The sequence below is a fragment of the Branchiostoma floridae genome, chromosome 5, assembly GCF_000003815.2.
Source record: "Branchiostoma floridae strain S238N-H82 chromosome 5, Bfl_VNyyK, whole genome shotgun sequence".
In the NCBI taxonomy this organism is placed as follows: Eukaryota; Metazoa; Chordata; class Leptocardii; order Amphioxiformes; family Branchiostomatidae; genus Branchiostoma; species Branchiostoma floridae.
This window is the reverse complement of record NC_049983.1, coordinates 17,318,762-17,331,697: the sequence shown is the minus strand read 5'-3', so window position 1 is coordinate 17,331,697 and position 12,936 is coordinate 17,318,762. Positions and strand designations below refer to the sequence as shown.

General features: G+C 45.7%; 1 protein-coding gene across 4 annotated transcripts; it reads left to right on the top strand.

Annotated features, from left to right (window-relative positions):
- The first annotated feature begins 241 nt into the window (after positions 1-241).
- On the top strand, positions 242-10,438 carry LOC118416556 (metalloreductase STEAP4-like). 4 transcript variants are annotated; one of them, XM_035821695.1, is made up of 4 exons: positions 242-799; positions 7,838-7,984; positions 8,302-8,427; positions 8,832-10,401. In XM_035821695.1, the coding sequence occupies exons 1-4, from the start codon at positions 560-562 to the stop codon at positions 9,786-9,788; spliced, it is 1,470 nt and encodes a 489-aa protein (XP_035677588.1). In that variant the 5' UTR covers positions 242-559; the 3' UTR covers positions 9,789-10,401. The 4 variants fall into 4 exon arrangements, with proteins under 4 accessions (XP_035677588.1, XP_035677587.1, XP_035677590.1 ...); XM_035821694.1 differs by lacking the exons at positions 7,838-7,984; positions 8,302-8,427; positions 8,832-10,401 and adding exons at positions 2,065-2,211; positions 2,642-2,767; positions 3,296-4,863 and having other exon boundaries at positions 328-799; XM_035821697.1 differs by lacking the exon at positions 242-799 and adding an exon at positions 5,718-6,282 and having other exon boundaries at positions 8,832-10,438.
- The last annotated feature ends 2,498 nt before the right edge of the window (positions 10,439-12,936 follow it).

The window sequence follows — 12,936 nt, the reverse complement described above, 5'->3', positions numbered from 1 at the left end:
ATGAGCTAGCGTCAGTGCCTCTTGCAAAGAAAAGGGAAATTCTTGAGACTTAGTCATCTTCTTTGAGGTGGATGGCACTACCTACAGTACTATTTGGAAGTAAAAGAAAAATTAGTACGGAAATGTAGAAGGAGGTGATTATACTGTAAGATAATTAATGGAGTACAGTAGCTTTATTTTGTCCATTTGTTTGTATCATCGCAGACAAAGATTCAAAGTTGTTACACCAACATGTCTCCACACTCGGAGCAGTGTTCATCATATCCGCATTTAGGCATGTTGTTGTCTCCGTGAAAACGGAATTATTGTTTTCGGTCTTTCTCTGTGTTTGTTTGTCTTGCTTTCTTTGTGTATTATTGATTCCCTCCTTCGCGTCAAATTTTGCGTCGTCAGTGATGTCATCCACAAAATAAAGTTTGCGGGGCCCGGTAGGTTACACAACTGTCTGTCCCACTTCTGACCGGGCAAACTGCCAAACAACGTAACGTTACCTAACTCTCTGATAGCAACCAGCTGGCGTTTAGACTGTCGGAACCACTTGGACTGGCGCGAGGAAGGAATGGATGCAAAAGTAGAACACAACGGAACGTCTCTAGCTATGGAGTCAAAACTTGAGCCCAAACTTGACTCTCCCGAGCTGAACGGTGGGAAGAAGTCAGAGACTCCATCGAAGGTTTCCGTGGCGATTCTGGGGAGTGGGGACTACAGCCGATCCCTGGCGGGCCGCCTCGTACGGTCGGGCTTTTCCGTCGTCGTCGGGAGTCGGGACCCCGACCGTAACCGACGGCTCTTTCCTCAGGTAAGGCCAGCATTCCACTAGAAGGCGATAGCCTTGTGATGTCAATGCCACCTATGTTCAATTTATGTAATCCTTGGTTGCATATTTGTGATATTATTCAAAGTTGGAAGATATGACTGATAAAAAACAGCAAAGCACACAAATCGTGTGATGTGATTTGTGTGCTTTGTGTATTTCTAAGAGACTAGTCGGGCTAGGACTAGGAGTGTTCATTGGCTACCCAAATTACAGATGGCATTTTCATCAATTTTTAGATTTTTGTGCAAAATATTGATGTTTGTTGTAAACGTAGTGGGGGCACAGTTCCATGGCCTGGATAGCTTTGTTTGTTCCTTGACTAATATATTGGCCATATTATGTAATGTATTTGTACCTGCATATTTTGGTCGTTCTGTCCTGGTGAATGGTCACTCCCATTGTACACATGTCACTCCCATTATTGACATGTCCGTCGAGTTCAGCACAATCATAATGACAAATCACCTGTTGACATGGCAGTGCAGCAACCCGAAGGCTACTGTGTATTCTGACCAAAATATTGTCCCAAGTTGGATCAAATCTGTCGGAACGTTGACCGGAGACTGCTATTTCCCTCCTGACCGATCTTAAGCATTTTACAACTCCCCGAGGACCTAAAATTCACATTACCAGCGACTACCATTTCGTGCTTAGTCGTAATGAGTCGTAAACATAACCGAGTGGTAAAATCTGGGTCAAGGTTAGCTTCACGGTAAGCTTCTGTGGTCTGTGTCTGTCGCTGCGTCCGTTAGGTATGAATATCAAGACTGTTGGCACACGTTCTGGAAGCAGTCGCCTAGGTTGTGAACTTCTTGAAGGTCATGGGCGAATTCATTCATGTCATTGGGTTGGTTGGGGAAAAGTCGTGTTCAAATATTCCAACCACAGTCAGCTCAGAGTGAAAGAGGCGTAACGTAGATATAGGCCTACGTCACATTTCCAAACATGGGCCTGGTCGGGCAGCTTGTATGAAAAGCATGATATAAAAGACACAAAACTGCACAAGACGTAACGAGAATAGTCGTGGGCATTATTTGTGTATATTTTTGCGTACAAATTTCTTTCTTTAGTTTCCACAAACAGCCCTGCCGGGCCCCAGTTTGGAAATGTGACGTTAACCTTATCAGGATTCTATAGCGAGCTAGAGTTGAGGGCAATACTTGCAAGGACTCTTACTCCTCACAAATATCTGGCCTTCACTTCCAATCTAGTTTAACGCACAATCTGGAGTGATATTTTCTTGACAGGCTGCAGCTGTGACGACGCGGCGGGCAGCCCTGTCCGGAGCCGGGCTGGTGTTCGTGGCCATCCACCGGGAGAACTACCCCGCCCTGCAGGCCGACCGGGACGCTCTGGCCGGCAAGATTCTCATCGACGTCAGCAACAACACCAAGGTACGTCACTATTCAAAGGAGGTCAGTGGAACGCCATACATGTCCGAAAACATAGCATTTTCCCTTATTCCTCCATTCATGTAAACTTTGAAAATCGATTCAGCGCAATACTATTTGAATCCAGTTGTAGTATGGTGAGATTAAGTGATGATTAGATGTTAACTAAAAAGAATGTCGCCAGACATTGTCTGTTGTTCTGCACGCGATCATCTCTGCCTGTCAATTGTGCATGTTCAAACAGATTTGTATGGAAAGGAGGACTTAAGATGAATTGTTTGTTCATCAAAAACGTTTCCTGTATATATGTACTTGTCAATCTTCTTACAGACCGTACGTACGCTGTAGAACGTAAATACCCTGTTTCAGACCTTTGAAAATTTGCAATCATATGCCGAGAAACAGACATTAGAAATGACTTTGTCCAACCCAGCTGAAGGAAGGAGAGTCTAACGCGGAGTATCTCGCTCGGCTCCTGCCGGCTTCCACCGTGGTAAAGGGCTTCAACGTCGTGTCAGCCTGGTCGCTGGATTCGGGCTTGTTCGGAGGCTCAAAAGAGGTAAGGAAACTGTTAGTAACTTGAATGTGAAAACTACCACTTGTGGAAATCAGTATGTAGCCATTAACATTTTGGGAGGCCATATATTGTGATGAAGGGAACGTCGGTCAACAGAGTCTCCTGCTGTTTTTATAGATCCATGTTTTTTGTGTTAAGAATTAAGTGTAGAGTAAACTTGAGAATACAATGTCAAGAAAGCGGAACAACTAGAAAGACGGGATGGTCCATTTAAATGTTCTCCAACTCAATATAATTGGACTCAAAGGAATTTTCTGCTGAATCACCCAATCTTCTTTATAGTTCTTAGACCCAATCGCTCTGGACACACGACTTGTCGCTCGATCGAACGTGTGACGTCAGCAATGGGTCAAAGGTTGTTGGGAGTTGATTTATCGGACCCCGTCCCGGTTGAGAGAGGTCCGCACGTCCTAATTATTTTGGGCTGGAGAACAGCTCAAACTTTTCATAATATAATGTATCGACGTAGATGAATTTTAATGCTTATAAAGCCTCTCCTATGACTTACAGGTCTTCATCAGTAGTGATGATGACGAGGCTAGGAGGACCGTCATGCAACTCGCGCAGGACATGAGGTTCGTCCCGGTGGATTATGGGAACCTGCGGGCGGCGCGCGAGATCGAGGCTATGCCCCTCCGCCTCCTCCCGTCCTGGCACCTGGCCCTGAAAATGGTCCTCGGCGTCCTCGTCTTCTACGTCCTGTGGAACGTGTACCGCGGGGTGGTGTTCTACGCCATCAAGTCGGGTGACAACTACGCCGCACACATCCCCATACACCAGGTGAACAGGGCGTTGGGCGACACCGCGATCACCACCCTCTGTCTGGTCTACACCCCCGGGGTCCTGGCCAGCTTCGCCCAGCTCTACAACGGCACCAAGTACAAGCGCTTCCCCAATTGGCTCGACAAGTGGATGCGGGCGCGCAAGCAGCTCGGGCTCCTGTGCCTGTTCATCGCGTCCATCCACGGTTGCCTCAGCGTCCTGGAGTGGAGCCCCGCCTATGGCTACGACCGCCTCTTCGAGAAGACGGTGGTCAACGCCAACGGAGACGTCGTGGTGGGGATGATGCGCTGGAGCGGGGAGACCTTCCTCCTCTTCGGTACCCTCGCGCTCTTCCTGATGGCCGTCCTGGGCGTGACGTCCATCCCCTCCGTCACCAACACCATGAACTGGCGCGAGTTCAACTTCGTGCAGTCCAAACTCGGCTGGGTCATCTTCCTCTTCGCCGTCACCCACTGCGCGGTGTACATGGCGGAGGCCTTCATCGAGTCGTACCTCTTCACGTCCTACACCTGCCCGGCCTTCTACATCGACCTGACCCTGTGCGCGGTCCTGCTGCTGATGAAGATCGTCACGCTGCTGCCGTGTGTCAGCTCCCGTGTGGACAGGATCAGGCGAGGGTGGGAGAGGAACGGACCCGGGGGCAAAACCGCTCAGACCAACGCTGCCTACGGCCACGAGGATCCGGAGATGACATCGTACCTGTAGTATAGTTTCACTAGCGTGCTCGAGGCTCCTTCATGTAGACACTTTACACTATCAAATTTGATGTACTTTTTAGAGTTCCTAAAGCTGCCCAAAGACAGTTAGTCCTTGTTACCTGAGTTATCTATAATTAGTCTAGCAAATATAGAAAACTAGATACAGAAGAAGTTTTTTGCGCGACAATTTTACATGGTACATTTTATGTATGGCAATTACTACGTAAAGTATAGAATAGAGGTATAGGTAAAATATGAATCAATTTTCTGTCTAAAACAGTTAAATTTATATTGTTACATTATGGGAATTGTGGCATCTAAAGATATATACAAAAATTGTCTGTAGCATCGAGTCCGGCTTGAAGTCTATCACGATCACCTTCTTCGTGTCGTCTTTTGTTGCTGTTCTTACCATACGTGTCGTGCCTTTTTTATTCATCTGAATGTTGAGAATTTCATACTTGTGACACTTGAAAGTTACGTAAATGTGAACACCGTTGAATATGGACCAGGAAAATGAGTACCTCATGCAAATGATCACGAAAATGCTAGTATTGCCTTCTTTCTTCAGATATTAAAAACTGTCTACTTCTGTTACTTGGGTGGAGAAGATGCAGTCGATATACTTCTCATACAAATGGGGAACTTCGTTGCATAAGTAATGACAAACACACAAATACATCAGTCGCAAGGGTAAGTCTTTTGGCGGAGGTATGGGGTCGTGGAACTGCAGTAAAGCAACATTTTACCCTTGTGACTTAAATTGTTATCGTTGCCAGACACATATCTGACATTGTCTATCATGGTATAACAGGAAACATCTGTATAGCTGTGCCAGGGCAGAAAGTGCCTTATCTATTGGATAAGATTAGGTAGAGGCAAAAGCTATAACATACAGTAGTTACAAAAGGCAAAACCCTATAGCAATCCTTCAGAACAAGGTAACGATTTGAATGGTGTGACTGTCATTCAATTTGACTGACTTAAACGCATTTCCAACAAATTCTACCAATCCACCAAAACAGCCGGCAGCCGAGATTTTATGTGGGTGCGGAAAGAACAGGATAGAGAAATGCCATTCTTTACAAATAGCTCAGCTTTTCTGTCATATATATGCTTACTGCCCAGATTAAACATTAAACCCCACAAAGAAAATGCTTTCAATGGGTTAAATCAAGCCTCATAATTGACCGTGAGGTCTAGACATTGGCTCCAACTGCTGCCCCCTTTCAACAATGACATTTTTTCCATTTGAACTTCCGTGAACCCAGGAAGTAAACAGCAGCCCCGTCAAAGCGTATGCCTAAACCTTTCGTGGCGTGAGAAGTAACGGTAACAGTGCTTGGTGACGTTTACCCCTAAGCCAAAAGTCCTGGATGTGACCTACTTAAAAACATATTCTTCAAGCAGAGGTTGAGTCGCGGAGATATAATAATAGTCAGGATTTTTACCGGCTCGCCCCTCTCACGGTTTCTGCTTGGAGAATAACCTACTTGCTGTTCACGTACCTCTAGCTTACCGAAACCGTAGATAAAGATAGTCGTTCCTCTATGGTTTTATTGTGTCAGTTTGAGCGTCTGGTATCATTGTAGACTCAAGTATCGTCATCACTTCTGACGAGGTATGTTCTGTTCTTCCTTAGTAGGTCACATCTGCGACTTTTAGGGGTAAATGACCCCTGGAATGCAATGTTACAGTAAGTCTTATGATAATGAGATAAACCAAAACTAAGATACGTCAGCGAGTTTCTGAGCTTGAAGACTTCCTCATCAGTTTCTGTGGAACACTTCTGCTCTAACCATGACTGAGAACTACAGGACTTTCAGCAATGGTGTCCCGATGTCTACAGTGTCTGTTGAAGAGGGTAGGGATGGCCGGGAGCCCGGGAGGCAAACTGTGGCCATTCTCGGGAGCGGAGACTACAGCCGGTCGCTGGCGGGTCGGCTGGTGCGGGCGGGCTTCCCTGTGGCTGTAGGCAGCCGTGACCCTGACCGCAACGCCAGGTTTTTCACACAGGTAGGTTGGTGACAATCTCTTTACAAGTTTCATACCGTCTGATCTTTGCATAGTTTTAGTGGGAATAAGATCAAAACGGATTAGCTTTCTGTAGTGCTATTTCTAGTGACCATCTCTTTCATATTTTGTTTGAAATAACGGTCTTGAGATTTGAACGGTATGCATCTGACAGCATTTGGACTTCGTGAGTAGAATTCTTTTAAACTATAACCGAAACCAATGAGGTTTTATCAAACCTAGTTTATCAAACCTCTTTGCCAAAACACAGTGAAGACGTTCAAAATAAGTGCCCTATCTAGGTTTCTGATCTATTTACATGTATCTCTGGCATTTTTCCCAATGCTCCAGGAAAACTGTGCCCCATTTACGGTTTAAAGAATAGATTAACTGCATGAAAAAAGGCTATATTTATTTTACAGAAGCTATCTTTGGTCAAAGGGTGAATCTTAAAGCTTTTACAGAAGTCATGCCCCAAACCAAAAGTTCGACCTACAGCTCAGAATTAGAAGTCAAGCAATCCTGCTTTGCACAGTCGGCGAAACTGGGGGGAAATTCCTTCCCAATTCCGAAACCATAGCGCGTGCTGAGGGTCGCATTCGTCGTGCCATCGATATCGCACAATCTCAAACTGGGGGTAGTCTTGCTATTATCGTGTATGCATCGTATAAAATTCAGCTGTCAGTTACGGAAAAGGCTGTATTGGATCCTTGTCGGCGGTTGGTTCTGTTACAGCCAGCTAGAAAATTAATTACGACGGCCGCATTCTCCTAGTACGCAGATTCGAACCTGCACCATAGAACTCCGCTTAGTTCGTCCAAGTTCCAAGACGCGGGTTCGTCTCTGCGTGGGAGAATTGACAACATACGACGAATTTGTCCGCATCGTAATTGAAATGTTAACCTGGCCCCATCATCCCCGGAAAGAGGTAGTGAACAAAGAACCCCCCCTTCGACCTATCCGTAGCGTGCTCTTAATCTTGGCCTTCACCCAATCCCCAGTCGCTCCGCGTGATGCGGCCTGCTGCCCTAGATAAACGGCTGGCTTGCCGCCAAAACAGGTTCGTTAACGTATCGCTACATAAATGTATTTTTGTGACGTTTTCGTAGGCCAGAGATAGTGAAATGGTGGATTTGAACCCATAATGTGGGTTCATAGAAGAAAACAAATTTGATCATCGTGTCCGTTTATAGGTAACAACCCTCTATCCGTAACCATTTCGGTGCATTCTGTCTGTAATTAATTCTCGACACCTTTCCTGAGTCTATGGCAATTTTCGCTAAGACTGAAACCTGCTGCATTCACACATGCTGCTTTGCCGCGTTTCTTTTATATTTTGTTCGTGCTTACATTTATTCTATATTTTGTAGCTTAAGAAAACATCAAAACAAGAAATATCATAATGTTTCTTCTTGGCGACGCCTCAGGGGCGGAACCTCCTATACGGTAAGACTAAACAGAGCATTAGCTTGTTCGGCTTGACCCTGTGAAGGTGAGCATTATGTATTTGTTTGCAAACGTGACCTTTCTATAGTATTCTCTTAACTTGACATAGCAGGGTGCAGCTGTGACAAACCGGCGGGCAGCCCTGTCCGGAGCCGGGCTGGTGTTCGTGGCCATCCACCGGGAGAACTACCCCGCCCTGCAGGCCGACCGGGACGCTCTGGCCGGCAAGATTCTCATCGACGTCAGCAACAACACAGAGGTCAGCTCTTGTTCATCTTTCAAGGTCATAGTACATTTGTACCAATATATTGTTGATAAAAAGACACCTTGTAAAGAGGAGAAGTATGTTCCATGTGTACCAAATCACACCATGGCATCCCTGTATTTTGAGGCGGTTTGCAACAAAAACAGCTTTTATCGCACCCCCCCCCCCCAACTTTTTGCCTCCAAACAATGATCGTAATTCGGAACAACGGCTGTTGCTTATCGAATCTACAGTATTCCTCGTGCATGTCTGGATGGACATGGCCCTGATGCAATCAACGACAAACTTGTGTTTGTTTCTGTCTTTCTAAGATCCATGAGGGTGAGTCTAATGCCGAGTACTTGGCCAGATCGTTCCCCGACTCGACCGTGGTGAAGGGGTTCAACGTGTTGTCCGCCTGGTCGCTAAGTTCAGGACTATTTGGAGGCTCGAAAGAGGTAAGGATTTTAGATTATAATGTGTTTTCGATGAATCACACATAAACAAGATGGTGGCCCTTACATACGAGCAAGGAGGTCCCTTTTAAACCTCCTAGATACGAGACACATGACATGCTAGTCCCTATATGTTGATTTGTTCATACCTATAGATATCCATATATGTGTGTTTAGTTGTACTGTAAGTAGTTGTTATACATGTAGACCTTACGAAAGCCGCTGTGCTTTTGTCGTGTCAATAAAGATTTGACTATGTTATGTTATTAGGAAGATGCAGGCCACGTGTGCACGGTGTAATATGTACAATGTTTGAACTCATGGATGAAATTCTATCAAAAATGAATATAAAAATATTTGCTACATGGATTCTCTACATTCACTTTATTTTCATCCATATGTTTCAGGTTTTTATTTGTAGCGATGACAACAACGCTCGCAAGACCGTCATGCAACTGGCACAGGATCTCGGATTTGTCCCGGTGGATTATGGGAGTCTTCGGGCGGCGCGTGAAATCGAGGCTATCCCTCTCCGGCTCCTGCCATCATGGCACCTGGCGCTGAAGATGTTCTTGGGTGTCTTCATCATCTTCTTCCTGTACTGTCTGTACAGAGTAGTCATCTTTAGAGCCATTACAGGGACCAACCAAGCATCTCACATTCCCGTGAGCGTCATGAACATGACTTTTGCCGGGACTGCTATCACCTTGCTGTGTTTAGTCTACATTCCCGGCATTTTCGCTGCGTTCACACAGCTATACAACGGCACCAAGTACAAGCGTTTCCCCAACTGGCTCGACAAGTGGATGCTGGCACGCAAGCAGCTCGGACTGTTGTCCCTGTTGGCCTCCATCGTCCACGCTTTTCTTTCGTTTATGATATGGAGTCCTTCGTACTACGCACGACTGTTTGAGCAAACGGCGACCCCTAGCGGGGACGTGAAGTACGGCAAGCTCCGTTGGAGCGGAGAGACGTTCCTCCTGTTCGGCGCCCTCTCGCTCTTCCTCATGACCGTCCTCGGCGTCTCCTCCATCCCTTCCGTCACCAACGCCATGAACTGGCGCGAGTTTAACCTCGTCCAGTCCAAGCTCGGGTGGGCGGTCCTGATCTTCGCCATCGTCCACAACGCTGTTTACGGCGCAGAAGTCTTCACCCTCCCGGGCCTCTTCTCGTCCTACACCATCGCCGTGTTTCAGCTGACGCTGGTCCTCCCCGCCATCTTGGTCCTGATGAAGGTCGTGATATCCCTGCCCTGTGTGGGCTCGCGTGTGGACAGGATCCGCCGCGGCTGGGAGAGGAATAAACCCCCTAGCCGTGTCGCTGCGCCTGAAGACCCACAGGAAGAGACTAGTCTGATGTCATAAGTCACTGATAGCCAATATTCATAATAGCATTGCATGAATGTGCCATAATCTCATCCACGAACTTTTATGAACCGAACAACTATGTCTGCATATATATCTATATCAGCTATATCTAGTGTCAAACAATGGGCCATTTTTATTATTATTGACTAACTCTGAAGCAAAAGTGTACACACAGCATTGTCTCATCTATCACTAACATAAAACATTGCGCCTGAAGACCCACAGAAAGAGACTAGTTTGATGTCATAGGTCACTGGTAGCCAGCGGTATTCAGAGTAGTATTGCAAAAATAAACGTGCCATAATCTCATCTGTAAACTTGTAAACTTTAGACATTAAAGGTGGCATAATGCTACGGCCGTGTGGCACGTTGACACACCCGATCCCCTCGATCTCGAGGTTAAGCAACATGCAGTCCGGACAGTTCTTGGATAGGAGACCACCCAAGGATGACTGGATGCTGTAGTTCCCGTGTTCAAGGAGGTGCATCCATCACGTAAATCAGCCTCATTACTAAAAAAAAAGATTTACAATCTCATCAATGAATTCTACGAACATAACAACTATGACTGTGACCTATGTCTAGTGTCAATCGATGGGCCATTTTTTAAAATATTTACTAACTCTGAAGTAAAAGTGTATACACTGCACTGTCTCATCTATCACTAACATAGCTATAGATTTTTAAAACATCTCTCAAAGTGGACACTGGACACCTGCCTGTAACAGTGACATTTTCCTTAAAACCAAAGAACTATGCTTCCCTTGGCTTTTGGCATTAGTTTTTTTACAACGCTTAGGTTTTATATAGCTGCAGAAAGATACAGAATTCCATCACGATTCATACGATTCGCGTACCCCAGGGGTTATTCTCCTGGACGTAGCACTCCGTTTTGCGAAAGTCATGTAGAATTTTCGTGATCGAAACTTAAGTCAGTCTGGGAAAAGTTATAAGTGTGTGAGAGAGAGACAGTGAGAGAGATGTCCTACCTACCGACCTTATTTATTTCAGGTCAGTAACCGGATAGAAACACAACCTTTTATTTTTGCTTGGGCTAACACCTGCAGTAGACCTGGACAGGACGGACGGGATTTGCTTCAGTGAACATGAGTCAGCATTTTCATAATACGACAAACCGCCGTGGGACGTAAGACGTCGGTTCTGGGCTTTGTAATAGAGTTTGTAGCTCAACCGGTTCAACCGTCCAAGTCTTTAAGGTCCCGGATGTATTGCCCACAATGTCTTCATTTTGAAAAGAACATGTCATCAAGAAGCTCTACCGATTGTGACAAGTGAAACCTTCCAAACTTCGGACAGATCATCGAAAGTTTAAGAATATGAACTACATGTACGTGGATATACGTCTCACCAACTGTAAGCTATATTTGTTCTGTCTCTCTCTTGCTATTCTTGGTGCTGCAGCAGAACGTATATTTTGTCCCGGATATGTAGTTGCCTTAAGCCTGTCCAGACTGCCTTTTTTTTGCATTCCCTAGGTTGGGGGTGGGGTGCGCCTGGGGAGGACGTCTCATTCGCCCCTCTTCGTAATTTTGAAAAGGCTTACTGTACGATCACCAAATTTGCAGGGGGTGATGTGCTTATCACGTTTTATATGTTCTAAACTTTTGATATAATTATGACGTAATATGAAGTGATTATGACGCCATTAATTGATTTTGTTGGATAAAACGGGGAATCCCAGTAAGGTATCACACAAAAGTTAACAATAAAGGTTTCTTATCAATACTTATCCACGACTACTGTTGTCAAAGACCACGCCAACGACGTGAAAATGTCATGAAATGACGTCAATGTATTTCAGCTATCACTTTCAATCCGCCATCTTGGATCATCAACCTTTTAAAATTAAATGTCTTAAGATACATCTTTTTCAACATATAACCAAAATCCCGTGGAGAGGGACTGAAAACGAGAAAGTACCAAGTAGTAATGATCACCGAAAGAATGTAAAGAATATCATTGAGTGCACCATGGCGGAGTCCGTTTATGTACCCCGTTCGGTCATTGACATTGTAGTCGCAAAAACTGTTGGGGTACATGAGTGTTCATGATCTATGGTTTCCTGTCTTTAAGAGCCGCAGCAGTACAGAATGAAGCTGTTTACGAAGAAGGATGATCTGGAAGAAGACGCCAGGGACGACCTGATGGCATCTCTGAAGGCGGCACGAGGCCCATTTTTTTTGCTGTCGTTGGGAGCAACGCTTTTCTCCGGGGTGTCAGCGGAATTCACGGCTCTCAGTAGCAAGGGCGGCATCCCTGGTTTCCAAATCCTGTTTTTTCTCAGACTGGCCCAATTCCTCACAGTTCTAGTCCTAATTGTAATATTTCGTCCTAAACTGATAGGCGAAAACAGACGGCAGAATGGTATGTTGCTCCTAGACGCGTTCGTCGGTAACGTCGCTACCGCCCTGATGTATTTGTCCTTCACCTACGCCGCACCCAGCATAGCCTTTGGCATCATCCAAGGATCTATGCCGCTGTTTACGGGCTGTATTGGGTTTATATTCCTGAAGGAGAGGATCAGTTTCATACCGTGTTGTGGAATGCTCATCTGCGTCACAGGGGTGGTACTTGTCAGCATTGGAAAGGCGAACCAGGCTGATGACGTCACGTACGCGATGGTCGTCTCGATTCTCCTCCCGCTGGCAGCTGCCTTCACCAAGGCGCCAGATATGGTTTTACGACGCGCCATCATGAAGGAACTGTCCGCCATCACGATGTTGTTCTACATAACGTCACTGGGAACCGTAGCACAACTCATACTAACGTTTGTATTTGAGACTCCCGTGTGGGTGATGTCAGCAGAAACAGCAGGGTACGTAGCTGCGCTGGGCTTGTCACAAACTATGTCCCAGTTGTTCTTAATAGCAGTACTTAAAGTTGAAAAGGCAGCCATCGCGGTTGCACTTCGCACACTCGTGATACCGTTCACCGCCGTGCTCGACTACTTCATCTTGTCGAAGGTACCAAATCTACTGAAATGGGCAGGTTTAAGTTTCGTAGTAGTGGGAACAATAGTGCTTAGCGCTCATACATATTGGGTGCATCGTGAGGACCAAAAGCGCCAGGATTTTCTAAAAGAAATGGACTTCTGTTCGGCGAGAAGTGAAACTAAATAGATTTA